At 42.4% G+C, this 17,586-nt stretch overlaps 1 protein-coding gene across 2 annotated transcripts in view; it reads right to left on the bottom strand.

Annotated features, from left to right (window-relative positions):
• ADNP2 (ADNP homeobox 2) overlaps positions 1–17,053 on the bottom strand; it is a 47,283-nt gene extending 30,230 nt beyond the window's left edge. Inside the window, exons 1-4 of one of the 2 annotated variants that reach the window (XR_012633172.1) lie at positions 16,561–17,053; positions 9,858–10,016; positions 8,138–8,257; positions 3,993–4,082 (exon numbers count right to left, since the gene is read on the bottom strand). Coding sequence is in view for 1 of the 2 variants with exons in the window: in XM_074899780.1 (XP_074755881.1) it covers positions 3,993–4,082; positions 8,138–8,245 (198 nt within the window). In the remaining variant the exon portion in view is untranslated. The remainder of the gene's footprint in view (positions 1–3,992; positions 4,083–8,137; positions 8,258–9,857; positions 10,017–16,560) is intronic. The other variant, XM_074899780.1, reaches the window with a different exon arrangement.
• Positions 17,054–17,586: the final 533 nt, after the last annotated feature.

The following is a 17,586-nucleotide window of genomic DNA, read 5'->3' as shown; positions in this document are numbered from 1 at the left end:
CCAACAAAGCCACAAAAGACTAATTTTTAAGAATGTTCTTTTGGAGCCATATTAACAGTAGAAAGAGAAAGGAATAAAACGCCTTTTTGCGATAAAGCAGCAATGACCTCTTCGTATGATCTCAACATACTAGATATCCCATCACAGTAATTAAGAAATTTTCTCTAGCATGCTCATTATAGAACATATAAATTCTTCCATGATAAATATTTTAACTGTATAAAAATAAACCTATTTTCCACTAAACAGTGGTTTGCTCCCTCAGTTACGTGTCACTTGACAGCATTACTTTTCATATGCATATGGACATTATTTGCTCTTTCCAAAAAAAAAAAAAACCACACCAACCAAAAAACCCAAAGCATCTGGTAGCCCTGTCAACCATTTTCTCTTATCAACTTCCTAGAAAGTCAACCACAGCTCCTGCCAAAAACTACAGAATCAGTCACAGCAACATCCAGGTGACAAATCCGCACTCTCAAACATGTAGGGGAACTTGTCTGTTCCCTCAGATGTGTTTTTTCACCTGAGTGATTTCTGCCCCTTATGAAACACCATCCAGAGGGAACAAGCTGTTCCACCACTACAGCACCCAGCCTAGCTAGATCACCCATATACATGTCACAGACATGTTATGAAGAACTGTAGCAAAAATATCTCTGCCGGTACTTGTCATTTCATACAGACATAAAGGTGGCATCTAATAGCAGTACTAGAAGAGTTTCCTGGTGATAACCAAAATCTAACCTGCAAATTCAAACAACTGCATCAGATAAAGCCACTGGCTGTCTAAGGCTGCTGAGGAGTACACTGTGAAGGTATCAGTGAATTACCCTCTACTTCTACTCTTCAGGTTATCTGGTCAGCTGCGAGTAAACAGCACCACAACAAATTAGAAGAACCTTCAATCTTACTATATACTCAGCATACTGAGTAGAGAAAGAACTAGTGAAAACACTACCAAACTCATGAAGCATACAGAGCATTACTAAAATCTGCACCTCACTAGCCTTACTTCTGATGTCACTTCAGGTGACAACAAGAGGTGACTGCTTATTTTAATTGGTTGTCCAAGGCCTACAAAATATTATATGCTTTTAAATACTGGGCCTATACATTCTTTTCTTTCCCCCCACCCAACCACATTTCTGGTTTGGGTCCTTCTGTTCCCATAAACTTACACGATAGTGTAATGCACTGTCAGCATTTCCTTGCTGCCAAGATCAAATAACTGTTGTTAGGTGCAGTGAGAATACAAGTGGTCGAAGTGCTGAATTCATTTAGTGTTCCATAATAACAATGTTTTTACTTCTTACATAAATAAGCACTGCAGTATACCATTAAGGAACCACCCCAGTACCTGCACACTGGTAAGTCTAGGAAAAACATTCCATATCTTCTATAATTTTTTTTTTGATGGAGGTAAAAATTTTAAGACTTCAGCAAAAGAAAAAAATAGTTCTGTACCTCAAGTTCTATCAAATTAGGACAAATCCTAAAGTCCCACTATTTAGCTCAAAAAAACCCCAGCAATTAAAAAAAAAAAATCAGAAAAAATTCTGTTTCAGTAGAAGTATGTGCAAGTCTACTACTTTGATATTTTCTATATGAACTACAGCTCTTCCACAGACACCTTAGAAAATTTCATCAGCACATTCTCCTTGTATCTAAGATGCTTTTTTATGTTTGTAAGTGCTACTACAGTCTATTAATGGCATCTCAGTTTTATTAAAAAATTGACAAAATAAGAATTCTAAACCACTTAGGAAAAATTAATCACCTTGGAGATTGACCAACACAACCCTAATCTACAAATGGAACCCAAAAAAGCTTATTGAAGATATTTAGAAAAAATTAGTCCCACTCCAAAGAACACACCCCAAAATGCAGTAACACTTTCCATTGTGAAGTCTCTCTCGCATTCCCCACAACCTAGAGCCAAGCAGAAAGACACGATAGCCTCCAAAAATCAAACATCTTCCAGAATTAACATCTCCCTAAAAATAGTACTAATGACATAAGCCACCAACTCATCTAAATCTTCTCCAGCCTACTGAACTTCTAACACAGCTCAAACAACCTTTTTCTCCTTTATGGCAACAATATTGGAAGTTGGTCCTGAAGGACTGACTTATTTTCTCTCAAATCTAGGCAGCATGATGCCAAGATACGTGGATGATACGTATCAAGGAACCATGTTTCTTTAAGGAACAAGTTTAGTGTCCAAAAGACGCAGCTTGGCAAAACTCTTCCACATCAACACATTACAAACTACAGTGAAGTTCATCAAATCAGATTCCAATCTTGGGTTTTTTGACAGATACAGATACTACTGGTCATGCTGACTACCAGAGTCAGGATCGGTGTTTCTCCGTTCTATTAAGCATTCAGGTCTCCCTGCCTGGTCTCTCTCTAGACAATAGGGATTAAAGAAGATTCCATCTCTAGTGCATGATTTTTAGTCCTTTTCCATTTTCACTGAAACAGCTAACCATCCTTCCTAAAGGACTGTGGAAGGAAGACAGAAAAACAGCCCTTCATCTTAAGCTTAAGACAGGAAGCTTCACTTGCTCTGTCTTCATCCTCCTCTTCCCGTTTTATGTCTGGGGAGGAGGGACAACCTTCCCTGTTCATCTAACACTGAAGATCTCCCAACATTCAACTTTAGTCAGAAGGTGAAGGAAGAGGCAAAAAACAAAATCAGCAAGGCTAGAGCTCAAATAACATGCTGACTGGAGCCAGGAGACCTGATAAAAGAAGTTTTCCATGTGCATAAAGAAGAAAAAAAAGGAGGAACTAAAGAAAAAAAAAAAGAGAGAGAGACCTTCATAACCGTTAACAAGATTTATTCCATTCACCTAAGCTAATGGTAGTCTTGACTGAAGGTGACTGTAAGCCTTCTCTGAAGTGGCACTAAGAGGCTAAATGCAATCTGTCTCTGTGGACCTAGCCAAAGAAGTCATATTTGACTCTCATACACAAATTCATGTGAACAGATGAACCTCCAGTCTTAAATGTGTGAACCTAAGTTCAGGAAAGGACTGGGACACAAGACAGACAAAGGTCCTGAAGGGCAGGATGGGTCACTTTCTACTAAGTGACAGTTTGGCAAAGACTGAGCGGCTTTGTTTGGTCAGGCTGGATGTTGAGGGCTTTGTTTAAAAATACGATTATTGCACTTGGCAGCCTCCATCTGTTTTAAAGACAGTGGAGACATAAAATAATCCTGGCAAATCATCTCTACACTATTCTAAACCATTACCTTTTGATTCAGCATGAAAAGAGCAGACTCAATGCTAATTACATATTGCTGACAGGCCTTCCTCATGGAAGCAATAAAGAGGCCTAAGGCTCTTGAGCAAGACTGAGAAAAGTTTACCTTCTGGATACACTCCTATGCTCTAGATAACATCTTAGAAACTTAATAGAATATAAAATTATAGAAATCCTTTGGTTTGGTTCATCTCAACCCTGCCTTTTTTGTAGATTCTAGCTTCGCACAAGATTCCAGCTATATAAAACTAAAAGCTGTTTCACATACACAAGTCTAACTGGATTATGTTTTCCAATGCAACCCTATTCCAAACCGCTAATGATAATTTCAGATTAATCCACTCACACCTATGCAATCACATTTTCACCCTTCCAATGAAACAAGCATCACGCTATATACAAGAGCATGTTAAGACTACACACGAGATCTGGCTAAAAAGGCAGAACATTAGTGTGACGTCTTCAATACTGACATTGAAGGCTGTATCCTTAAAGACAGCAAACGGCATATATAGTCCTTATGAACAGCTGCATTACAGGGAAGAACACAGAGGAAATGAAAAATTATTCCCCAACAGTACTCAGAAAGCAGATGTTAACGCTATTTTTTTTCCTATAAGAAAAGGTGCATTTCAACTTTTCCAGGACTTCTATAAATGGCAAAATTCAGCAACTCCACATGCACATCTACCCAAAATTTCTAACACAAATATACATACCTTCCTTTTGCCCACAGACTCCCAAGGAGAGACATCACTCCATGAAGTGTTACAAAAGTGTTTTTCACCTGGGTCAAAACTTTTAAGATTCTAAAAGGAAAAAGAAAACAAGAAATAATCTGCTTTTTCAGACTGTTCTGAACACAAAAATAGTCTCAGCACAGACCAAGAAAAAAGAAAAAAGGAAAAACCACACAAAGAGAGGATGTATGGAAAGTCCATACAGTATTTGGATACAGGTCTCAAAACAGATTTCAAAGAAATTACTTCTCTGACCCCTCTTTATTTTACCTCAAATACTTGTTCATATGACTGCCTTGTAATATGGTAGGAATTCTGAACACTTCATAGTTACTGAAAATAATAAAGATTAAATATTTTCACTCCTATAATTCCATTGCTTCTAGCCAAGTTCACAGTAAACACAAAGAGATTTTCTCCCTCAACTTTCCTCCTCCTAAATCTGTAATATTTCACTATTTACTTCCACTTATTAACTTACCACTATGGTTTACTTTACAACAGATTTTAGTATTAAATCTTCATAGTATTGCTATGCTTTTAACTTGGAAAAACGAAGACATTCCCAGGAGCTTATTTCACAAGCAGCAGTAACTTTCCTCAAGCTGTAAAAGCAACAATATTATCACATCTGGAACAACCATGTCAGGATAAACATCTTTCCTTATAGCATTCTTCTAATCAAATCCATCAGAGCAGTTTATGCTCCTCAAGCCAAAGCTGGCTACTCTAAAAATCTGAAGTTCCTCTCCAATTCTTTGAGGGCTACACAGATCCAAACACAAACTTAATGAAAAAAATAACTAGATTCCTGTTTGCTAGGCATTTCTTAAGACCCTAGGCTAGCTTCAACACCACACTAGAGCATCTCAGATCAAATACAGGCTCCAAACCCAGGCTTAACGCACAGAAAACCAGTGCTTTTCCTCTCACATTCTTTCCCTTTTACCAACCACTCATCACTCAAAATCCTGCATGATGCTTAGAGAGGGCAGGATGTGTTCATCTCTGCACCAAACCCCACTGCAGATTAAATCATCTTCAAGAAAAATGGAATTTATAAATCTAATAGTTTGCAACCAAAAAACCTGTAGTATTTAAGTGATATTTACAAGCAACACAGGATATACCGAGCAACAAAAAGAAACAAAGCCACTAGCAGTCAAATACACAACCCTACTTAATGCAGGCTTTGTCTTCACTAGGCTCCTGTCCACACTGTGCAAGTGTGAGCATCTCTGTGTAACAGATTAGAGCAAGCCAGAAGGTTATGCCAATGTATTTGATTTAAATTAAATTATTCAATAATTTAGAAAAATGTAGCTAAGTTTGCAACAAGCTTTCTACCTTCTTCAACCTTCAAGTTTCCCCAATGAGATTCCTGAAGAGCTCAGGGCAACAATAAAACAACCCCTTCCATCCTAATCAAGGTCTAGGCACTGAGTCATCTATTTGCCCTTCAGCCAAACCTCCTTAAAAAACACTTTAGAAAGAACCCTTGCATGGAACAAGAGAAATCCCACAGCCTTAGAGAACACAATGTTTTTCTTTCCTGTGCTTGATAGAGAAAACAAAGAGACTCATGGTTTACAAACAATTCTTCAGCTGAACACACTGGAGTGAATTACACACTGTTGAAGTTTTCTTGAAGTTTATGGCCTACCCCAAACATATTCTACTTTTGGTTGCAGTACTCTCCACCAGGAGTTGCTCCTAGACTTGGAACGCCAGATTCGCACAAGCCAAATGTGCGATAGTAAGTCCAGATAATATTACTGAAACAGCTATTTCCTACAGAGAACTACTCACTGATAAAGAAAGATAACCATTCTTATCACTGTAATTAGTCAGTGCTGCAAATGGCTATTCTAAACTCTTGCTTTAAACAGAGATCCACGTTGATATCCCAGAAGCAAGCTTTGATCAGCTAATTTGTTATGCCCTTCCCACATTTCTCACTTGAGGAGGGCAGGAAAAGCGAAGGGAAAGGTAGCAAGAAGGGAATAAAAACCCTCTGAGATGCCTGATTAATCCTGATGCATAGCGGGTATTTCTAAGTTTAAAAGAAAAACATTTTAAAACTAAGAACTGTTCTCCCCTCTGTATTAAAACCACCACTGTTTTCCAGAACAAAAAGATAAAATGCTCAGTTTAAATGAAGACTTAAAAGATCACAATGTTAAAGAAGCTAAAACATGTTTACTAAAGGAAAGTCTCTGACATTAGTGTCCCTGGATTAAAAGACTACTTTGAGAATCAAACTAGTAATCTAGCACAAAAAGCTCATGTTTTCTTCCTAGTAGAGATCACTTAAGAACTTTTAGCCTAAATCCTAATCCACTTGGTCTCCAACCTACAAAGAGATACTGGTTGTATGTGAAATTCCTCCACCTTCCTCACTAACTACTGTCCATAATCATGCCTTACTAGAACAGTTTAAGACCAATTTTAAGACCAGATGGCAAGTCAAGTCTGCGTTGTATCGTATCATCTCACAGCATTTCCTAAATTGTCCAGCCTCCTCACAAGAACAATGTCCAAAAATCAATCTTAATATCTGAGGAAAGACAGACAAACCTTAAGACACTTCTCACCTATTAAGACATCACACACCCTATTCCACCAAAACGAAATACCATCATCATATGAGGCAAGTACAAATCAAGTTATAAAAATGATTCTCCTTGCTGCTAAAGTGATAAGAAAACCAGTCCCGGATTACTTGGAAAAAACAAACTGAAGTTATAAACTTGTCTGAAGGAGAATTATTTGCAAAAAAATGAAATGGGTTTTTTTTTTTTGGCCCACATCTCCGAGAGCTTTTTCTAGAATGTGAATGTTTGCTGGGTTCCCCACCACCACCACAGGTCTTAAAAATGAAACGAAACCAAACACACACCACCACCTCCAAAAAACAACCAACCAAACATGAACACTTTATTCCTCATTCACCCTTAAACACCACACTGCAATCAAGAAGTTAAACTGCAATCAATTTCATAGCAAAACAATTAGCATCATCAAAACATTTCTATTTCAGAGTCAAGACAGAACAGCTTCTGACTTTTTAATTACAAAACATTATACAACACAACACTAAGCAGTAAGAAAATGGAAATTACTAGACAAATACACTTTTCTGAGCTCTTATGACGTTTAGATACATCAAACATTATTCAACTACAATAACCAAGAATGTTTTAGCATTACTCTTGAGCATTTTTTCCCCAATCATTTACTTACAGTTTCAGAAAAAAAGTACCAAAAAAGATACAATAGCACCCACACAGACAGCTAACTTACTTTAGTACTATCATACAAAATTAATCCAAACTTTTGACCATGGTCATTGTGGTCACAAACACACTAACAGCCAAGAAAGCCTGTGTAGCAGCTGGCTGAAACACAGGACTGTTTAGTCACTGAGTTGCACTACTGCGTTTGCACTTTTTTCTTGTATTAGTCTTGCCATGCTGATGGTGTGAATTTCACCTGCTTGTTGCACGATACTTTCTCCTGAAATTGGCAACAATGGTGCTAGATTCATATTGATCGCCCCAGTACGCTTGCATATACTTTCTAAGATGCAGAACTGAACTACAACTGTGTAAGGCAAGTTTGGTATTTCTCCCTAGAGAAAGTTTAAAAGGCCTGAAGCAAGATTACTGGGTCTAATTGCTTGTCCATTTTCAGAAATACTGACGATTTGAATATTCTTCAGAGGTTTGCACTTGATATGTGATGCCTTTGAGTAGGCTCAAGTCTTCATCTGCTTGTGACTAGAAGAATCACAAAAAAGTTTCTGCATAGTACACAAATAACATCTCGTTAAGACTGTGGTGCTTTTCCTAAAGCTGTACTGTTTCCTTTTGTTGAACTATTAATAGCAGAGAATATGCAGCACCATCTATAACACATCTTGTTAAGAAAGAAGAGTTTCTTTCAATGTACTAAAACACTAAATTCCATCCCTGGCATATGAGTAGTTAGTCATGGGTAATCCATCAAGTAAAGACCTCACCATAAAGATCTACAGCAGTGGAGTATTATATATACACTAAAAAGTGGAATGGTTGTCAAGGGTCTAAGTTTCAGATTAGTTTACATTATTTCAAATGCTTTACCTTCAACAACTCCCTGCAGCTGTCAAGACCAAGATCCACAAGAATGCCCTTCACCTTTTTTCGAGCCTTCCTGATATTATCAAGATTTTGAACAGGAATTTGAAACATTTTGCAGTTTTCCTGAAAAAGAAATACAAAAAAGTGATGGAATACTTGAACACAGGCACTTTCACTTAACAGTATTAAAACAAAAACTGAAGTCTGAAAAATGTATTTTTAAATATGAAAATCCAAGAGCCTTAAGCCAAAGAACTGGTCTCAATAATTCCCAGTAGATTACTTGGTTCCTCGTAAAGGAAACAAAATCTGATTTTGGGGAAAAAAAATCCTTTACATCTCTCCTATCTAACCAAATTCCAAGTTTTTCTTTCAGATATTGGTGTCTATACTGTATTTTGTGGGGCTTTTTTGTAAGAGAACGTGAACATCTTAATTTTACTAAGTTCTACTCAGAAATTTACTATAATCTCAGGAAGGAGGAAGTCAACACTTTTCAACTTGAATGTCAGTGTCAAGATAAGAAGCCTCTCTGACAATTTGGTTTGTTGTCATGCATGTACATGCTTAAAATATGATTGCTAGTAAAAAATAAATTCCCTGCAGAAGTTTCTGCTGCTGTAAGCTGATACGGACTTTGGCATAAAACAAGCTACTACAATATTAATGAAGTAGAAATAAAACGTAATTAATGTATGGCACTGATAGCTAAATACGCTGAATTGGGACAAATTTTTTTAATACCCATATGCTTCTAGTCCTCCTCCTCTTGAAGGAGTGTATATAGCTCTATCACTTTCCCCTACTCCAGAATCTGGATTTATACCCTATCCTGTTCCTTCCAGCAAGCTGCAATAGCTGAACTCCAACATAACAGAGGAGGATGACCACTAAAGCAAAATAATGGAAAGACAGATTATCTGCTGCAGGTCACCTGCCTGAAGGGTTGTTGCACAGTGTGGGTGCCCACCTGCCTAGAACAAACCACCAGGAAGAGTCCAGTGCTTCCCCAACAGCTAAGGCCTTTAGCATTCCCCGTGTAGCTGGGCTACGGGCACATCAGTTGCTTATCTTCAGCTCCCAGGACATCCTAAGGTATCCCTATGGGTTTAGCTTCAGAAGTATGTGCCTTTATCACCTCCTCTCTGGATTACAGCAAAATGCAGTTTAGACTGAGATTTAAGAAACTTAAATGGGCACAGAAAGCAACAGAACTACCCTGCACTTAAAAAGGTCACCAGGAGCTTCACAAATATTCCTTTGTTCTTAAATAGCTGGCAGAGGACACAAGAGAGTTTAAAAGATTTCAGTCCTCACTGCTAAACAATTCATCCATCCAGGACAAGTTCTAACACGGAAAAAAAATAAATTAAAAAAAATCCCCAAATAGTATAGTACTTCAGCCTTAATGGTCCTGAATGTCTTGAAAAGCTATACTCCTCAAAAACTAAAAAAAAACACAAAAAACCCCCCAAACAAACCAAGACCACTGTCAACATGAAATCTCTGCCTTGTAAAGGCAAGACTTCCCTGTAAACAGTTGCAAAAAACCCTCCCATATAAGACAAGTTACAAAAAAAACCCAAAAAAAACCCACCAAAGAAAAAAAATGTGTTCTATTTTGTATGTCATCGCTCAGGAAGACAAAAAACCCCAAACCTTAATTTATGTACAAAACAGAGAAAAAAGTTAAGCTTTTTAAATTAAAATTCAAACAACTCACATGCTATTCTCCTCTTCTTCTCTCCCCAAAGGAAAGGTGTGTAGAGAGAAATGGAGAGGGAGCCCCATTTGACAGATGCTGGTCGTTTTCTAATATTTTTTATCAGTAAGAAGTCTGGAAGACATTCTGATAGCACTGGGGTAGGTGTGGAACAGGAACCTATACAGAATGGAATAAATCAGAGTAACTAGTCTGGCATTCTACCAAAATCCAAGGAGTAAAATTAAGACCTAAAATCCTCTTTTTGAAGTGAAGTCAAGCAGGAATTTGTGTAGTCTCTGGTTAAAGCTTTATGATCAGGCTCTCTATGACAGCAGGTTGGATCCACTGCAGGTAACAACAGAGCTGACAGGATGTCAACATACTCAGATCAGCCAAAAGATGTGGTTGAATATGTTAAGCTCCACTGGAAACACAGTTGCTCCATCTCATTCCTTTAACTGATACACTGATGCTACTGAAGCTGAAGCATACATTTCTTGAGGCATGTCATTCCCACAAAAAAGAAAGATTACTCTGCAAAGGGGCTATAGTATGTAACGTCCATGTATCTCAAGAGTTTTCTTAACCAGTCGTCTTTCTGAAATGGAAGCCACTAATCAAGGAGAAAGAAAAACAAAACACTTGAATATAAATTACTTATTTTCCAGTTTTCAGGTAGTTGGTGTTCATTCCAAAAATATGTATATTTCTATATGATGTGCAAGGTTATTCAGCTGGTATTTAAACAAACTGCCTGGGACAACAACTATGTTACTCATCTAACGTTCTCTGTATCCATTAGACCAGCAATGCTCCATCATACAGAATACAAAATTTCAACCTTCTAAGTTTATTCCCTCAAGCCCTCAGTTTAATTGCCTGATCATTATACAGTTTATTATCCATACTCTTTTACTACTAATTTATTTCTCTTGCATTCTGGACATTTGTCAAGCCTTAGCTTGCACTTTTGTTTCCAGGCATAACTACAGTCAGCCTTTTGTTGGAACACATCCCATTCTTAACTAGCAAATTCAACATGAAAGCACTGCTGTAAAATTACACCTGAATTATTCTAGCCCAAGAGTCTTGATCCTTTCACCGCATTGGCTACCTGAAAGACAAATTTATCTTAAACTACTTTTAATTACAGTTAAAAAAAAAAATACAAACAACAACCAACAACCTTAAAATCCATTGAGTTTTCAAAGACAGTGCCTTTTCATAAACAGAACCAAGGCAAGTTAATAGCAAAATAAAATAATTATAGCAGCAGATGTCCCAAACCGAAAAGGTTAAAAAGTTTCTAAAAAGGTCATTCAACCCTTGCTTGTGCATTTTATCCACCAGTCTCTTCCTTCATTTCCTGTTCATTTAGGTAACAACTGTGTAAGGATACAGCAATCTGACATTGCATGTAACACTAAAGGTTCCCTCCATTTCTACAATACATTTATTATCACATAACATTCAGCTGCGTTCAGCTTTTCAACAATGACAACAAAAGCAACTCTGCCCTTCCAGTAGTACTGTACTATTTTAATACTACTCTAAACAAGGTAACAGTCTGGACAGTATCTTACTAATCAATGACAAATACCAAGTAACTATGCTTGACTATAATTTCTTTGCATTAAAAAAAGTGTAAATACTAACATTTCACCTCTTCAAAGTGAGAAGCCACAAAATGAAAAGTTCCTATTAGCCTTCCTTTTAGTCTACTACTTAGAACACCACTCATTCACCTCAGAAGGGACCTCAGGAGGACACCAGGTCGAGGCTTCTATTCAAAGCAAGCCAACAATGAACTGCAAGGAAACACTGCATACTGGCCAGCCAGCTCTTGAAAATCTCCACAAACAGAGGTTTGACAGCCTCTCTGGGCAAGTGTTTCCAGTGATGGACTAGTGCTCACAATGAAAAGATTTTTCTTTACATCAAATCAGCACCATTTCAGTTCATGTTCCCAAGGAAACTAGGCATATGCAATCAAATTAAATATCAAGCTGCTATGGAGCTCGAGGAAGGAAGATGCACAAATGTGCCTTACACATACATACAAATATATCCAGTAAAATCGGACAGTAAGCTAGATAAACAGGCATTTCCAGAGATTTCATAAAAACAGGCAGCTAGAGAGAAACCCTATGAGAAGATCCACAGAGAAAAAGGGCACAGGGTAACCCTTTTTAGACACCAGATAATCTACACAGAAACCAGATCTCCAGAAGCGTTCCTAGAAAGCTGGTCTTCACTAGTCTCTTGCTCACAGAACTCCTTGTAGTAGGGAAATTATGAAAGGCTTACAGAATTTTGTCCCTTGGTATCATCTGCCTTGGAAATTCAATCATGCTTAGCTTTCATACTTTATCTAGTAAACTGTCATTAGTAACTGTGGAAGAGATTTTTATAGACACTTTCAGGTTTTGAGATACTTGGGTAGGAAGTACTCTTAAAGGTTTGTTTACCAATTTGTATTTCAACAGTTATGAGAGTTGACAAAACACCAATAAAGAAATCTTTATTTTCATTTTAGTAAACTCATTAGAAATTGTTTTCTCAACTAATACTGAATTATCAACAACTGCTTCATTCCTGAAAATGAAATGAGATGTATAACCTACTAATTCTCAGAATATAAAGAACACTGGATAGCAAAGACAGCAGCCAGGACAACAGGCACACTGAGGAACTGCCTAGAAAGACGCGAGTTCAGCTTGGTCATGCCAAATTGGCTTGGATGGTCACACACTTTGCTTGGGTAAAAAACTGGCTGGATCACCAGGCCCAAAGAACTGTGGTGAACGGAGTTAAATCCAGTTGGCAGCCGGTCACGAGTGGTGTCCCCCAGGGCTCAGTTTTGGAGCCACTCCTGTTTAACACCTTCACTGATGATCTAGACAAGGGGATCGAGTGCACCCTCAGTCAGTTTGCAGATGACAGCAAGTTGGGTGGGAGTGTTGATCTGCTCGAGGGTAGGGAGGCTCTGCAGAGAGACCTGGACAGGCTGGAGCCATGGGCTGAGGCCAACTGCAGGAGTTTCCATAAGGCCAAATGCCGGGGGCTGCCCTTGGGCCACAACAACCCCCAGCAGCGCTACAGGCTTGGGGAGGAGTGGCTGGAGAGCTGCCAGTCAGAGAGGGACCTGGGGGTGCTGATTGACAGCCGGCTGAACAGGAGCCAGCAGTGTGCCCAGGGGGCCAAGAAGGCCAATGGCATCCTGGCTTGTGTCAGCAATAGAGTGGCCAGCAGGGACAAGGAAGGGATCTGACCCCTGTACTCGGCACTGGTGAGGCCGCACCTCGATTCCTGTGTTCAGTTTTGGCCCCTCACTACAAAAAGGACATTGAATGACTCGAGCATGTCAAGAGAAGGGCAACGGAGCTGGTGCAGGGTCTGGAGCACAGGTCATACAGGGAACGGCTGAGGGAACTGGGGGTGTTTAATCTGAAGAAGAGGAGGCTGAGGGGAGACCTCATCGCCCTCTACAGCTACCTGAAAGGAGGTCGCAGAGAGCTGGGGATGAGCCTCTTTAACCAAGTAACAAGTGATAGGACAAGAGGGAATGGCCTCAAGTTGCACCAGGGAAGGTTTAGACTAGATATTAGGAAGCATTTCTTTCCAGAAGGGGTTGTTAGGTGTTGGAATGGGCTGCCCAGAGCAGCAGGAGTCCCCATCCCTGGAGGTGTTTAAGAGTTGGGTTGACATAGTGCTTAAGGATATGGTGTAATTGGAAACTGTCAGTGTTACGTTAATGGTTGGACTGGATGATCTTCAAGGTCTTTTCCAACCTAGTTGATTCTGTGAATTCTACTCTCATCAATTTTGTTTTGTTTCCAATAAGCTTATAAGCCCTCCAAGAAGTCATACTTGGATATCTGCTCAACCATATATTACACAGGCAGTTCCACTCCCTGGACTCTGTGCCTTCTGAGAGACCTAACTGTATTTATGAGTACATTGGCACCATCAAAGCTTATCCAGTCTTTGGAGGGAGAGGGAAGAAATACATATAGCTTCCTATCAACATCTCTAGGTGTTTTAAGAGCTTTGAAAGATTTGATTCCTGGAAAGAAAAACAGTCAATTGATTAGAATGGACACTATTCTCGTTTATTATTTCATTTGCAGTAAATTAAAACAGATTAATAAAACTTAGTAAGAGTAGTTATGGTCAACAAAATAATGCTACTTTATCTTCTGAAATTCCAACTTCTATCCAAGTGCAACATGATAGAAATCTTAGGTAAAATAATTAAACTTTTTTTAACTAAACCAGAAACATTTACGGGTCTTGAATTATAGATCTCAGTTACAATAATTTTTCTCTTTTCTTGGCTAAAAATCACATAGCCATTAGAAGTAATTTAATCCAAAACAAAGATGGCCATCACTCATTAGTCACTAATGCAGTAAGAAGCATTAATGTCTGTGATTACAGAGATAAAGATACAGCACAACAACAACCTGCATCTTACCTAAAAAAAGTCAAATTAAAACAAGTTTAGATCACTAACTTTAGCTACTGAGGTTTAATTATCGGCACGCTTCATTAACCAAGACTAGTTATCCAAGAATAGTTAGAAGATGGGACTACACCATTCTAAGTCATGGAGCCTTCCTTCCCAGAGCACTGGGACTCACATAGAGGTTGACTCTCTGGGGGATCAGCGTTAGCCAGAAGCTGAACCCAGCACAACCCAAGCTCATTCCAGATGACTTGAGCATCTACATGGAGCCTACTCAAATCCCACAGGACTCACCAGCCCCGTGTTGTTTGAGCCCAACTCCTCTAGGGAGAAGTACAGCTGTATTTGTACCACCCTAGTCAGCTAAGTATGACTAAAGACATTTCACAAAGATGCACAGAACAGTTCACAGCACAGATAACCCACAACATGAATAAACCCACAACCTGAATAATTCAGTAAGGGGACAGAACTGTTAAAAATAAGGCTGTGCTACAGGTTTCAGCAGAAAAGTTCAAGTGTTTCAACACGAGCCAGCTCCACTGGCATTAACAAGACTTGACCGAAATCAATGAGGTCCCAGGGGTAAAACATAAGGAATCACAAAACTCTGTATGCTCTTCACAGTGTTTCAAGATTTGATATAATTGGGGGGGGGGAAGTATTGTTTTTTTACAAAACTTTCATGAAATGAACTATCAGAATTACAGATCTTATTACAGCTTATAATATAGCATATTTATTATACAGTTTGTCTAAATATTGTCCTAAAGAAATTCCCTTTTCTTGTTTAAAATTAAACTGGAAGTTTATTAAAAAGAGCACTAAAATTTCTAGAATATAGATTGGATGGGGGACCCCAAGAGTGAGTCTTTACAAGTATTTCACTACGTCTTTAAAAGTTTTCAGAGTTCAAACGTGTATTTTTGATGATAGAAAACTGTTAAGGAAAACAACCAATTTCCCCCCAAATGCCTGTCAGAACTTGAGTATTTATCAGTTGAAAGGAAGCTATTTGTGATTTTGACAGTACAGAACCACGAATCACTTCAGCAAACGTGAAACACCTATCTTTTATTCAATGTACAAATCAGGACAAAAAGCGTTTCCCACTACTTGCTCGAGCACAAGGCAGTCTTATTTAAATGGTTTTAATGATTGGCACTGTACGGGTTACGACCGTTTACATGACTCAAATTTCTTGATTTTTTCAAGATTTATGCATTGCTTAAGTCCCATAGGAATATTTAATGTAGTGTTGCATGCTATTAACATTTTACTTCTCGTTTTGCATGCATACTATTCCCGTGCACACTAGTTTTCCATAAACTGTTTCAAATCTCCACGTTGCCTAGAAGCCATTAAGACTTTTCATCCACAGATCACCTGTGAAGTTGGTCCCTCAGATACTCTCTCGCTTCAGTACCGGCAGAAATTAGAAAAAAAGAAAAGCGGTCCTGAACAGCTGTTTAGTAAACAGCAGTCGTAAAGCTGCGAGTCTTCCCTGTGTTAAAACGTCTCATTAGGCTAATTGCTGCCTCCAATCATGGGCAAACCCGGAAGTCCCTCCTCCCCTCCCGTGCGCGGCGGGCAGGGGACCGGGAGCTGCTCCCAGCCGGCCCCCGCGGGCGGCCCTCCCCGAGACACGGCGGACGCCGCCACGGCGCAGCCAAAAGCCAGCCGGGGCGAGAGAGCCCCGCCGGACACCGCCCGGCCCCGCCCGCCCCCCGTGAGCGCGGCAGCGAGCACCGGCCCTGCCCGGCGGCCCCCACAGGCCGGCCAGTGGTCGCCGGGGAGCTGACAGCCCCGGGGCCGGCACCCGCGGGCCTGACCGGAGTCGCCCCCGCCCGGCCGCCGCGGGAGGCTTCAAGCAAAAGCGCCTCGAGGTGCCTCCCGAGCAGGGACGTTGGGCAGCTCCGGTGCTGCGAAGGAGCAGCGCCCCCCGGCAGCGATCGGGCCCCACGCCTCGCCGCAGCACGGCTCGGAGCTCCGACCCTCCCCCTCAGCGAAGCCCATCAGCCCCTCGGCGAGGCGGGGTCTGGGCTCCTCGCACCCCGCCGAGGCGAGCCCAGCGGCGAACACCGAAGCCGGCGCTTCGCTAACTGCCGCCGGCGCACCGCCTCCGCCCCGCGGCTACAGCGCCTCCGCCCGCGGAGGCCGCCCTGCCCGCGCCGCGCCCCGCAGCCCCCGCCTCCCCGCGCCCCTCGGGGCGGGCCGCCCGCGGGCGCCGCCAGCTCGCCCCGCTGCACCTACCCGGCCGGCCTGCAGGGGGAGCCCGCCGCCGCTCCGCGCCTCGCCGCCGCTCCTGCCGCTGCTGCCGCCGCCTGCTGGGTCGCGGGCCCGCGCCGCAGCCTCTGCCTCCCGCTCCTCACAGCGCTGGCGCCGCCGCCGCCGCCGCCACCTCGGCCGCCGCGCCCCTCCCGCGCCGCGCCGTGCCCGCCGCCCCGCCCCGCGGCGGCTCCTCCTCCGCCACCGCCGCCGCCTGCTGCTGCTGCCGCGCTCACTCCGCGCACCGCGAGGGCGGCGGCGGCGGCGGCAGCAGCAGCATCGCTGGAGCTCGGGACCGACCTCGGCTCAGCCCCCGCGCGCAGCACCCGCCACCCCGCGCCCGCCCTTCAGCCTCCACCCGCTCCTCATCCAGAGCCAGAAAGAGAAAATGGCGCTCGATTTATCCGAGGAAGTGACGTCGGGGCTCATTTGCATGCCAAGCAGCCAGCCAATGGGAAGAGACTTGGGCCTACGCTCCCATTGGCTCCTCGGAGGAGCTGGGCGCGGCTAGGGGCGGGGCCTCAGATGGGGGCCCCCCCCCGGCCCTTGGGTTCACCTGCGACCTTGTCACCTGCCCCTCCCGCCTGCGCCCCCCACGGGGCACCACCACTGGGGGCTCTCGCGAGAGCTGGGGCGTGACGTCACCGCGGGGTGGGAGGAGCCTGGCGGCACCGTGCCCATAACGTGAGATCAGCACGTGACGCCCAGCAGTGCTCGACTCCTGCTCAGGGGCTGGGGGCTGCAGCCCCCTTTGCCTCCTCTGGGAGCTGGAGGCCCCTCCCACCGCCCCCAGCCAATAGGGCAGGGCGAGGCCTGGCGGCCAGGCTTCCCATTGGAGGAGGCCCCGCCTGGCACCTCCGCGCCTGCCTCACACCTTCCCGCCCTGGTGCTCCCCTGGCGCCTGTGGCGGGGCTGGGCCTGGGGCTCCCGTAGGCCCTAGCAGGGACCCATGGGAGCTGCGGTGTGGGTCCTGGGCGGAGGAGCCCCACCCCACACCCCTTCTCCTGTTGA

The sequence above is a fragment of the Athene noctua genome, chromosome 2 (assembly GCF_965140245.1).
Source record: "Athene noctua chromosome 2, bAthNoc1.hap1.1, whole genome shotgun sequence".
Classification (NCBI taxonomy): domain Eukaryota; kingdom Metazoa; phylum Chordata; class Aves; order Strigiformes; family Strigidae; genus Athene; species Athene noctua.
Note: the sequence above shows the minus strand (reverse complement) of the source record. Positions and strands in the feature narration are given on the sequence as shown.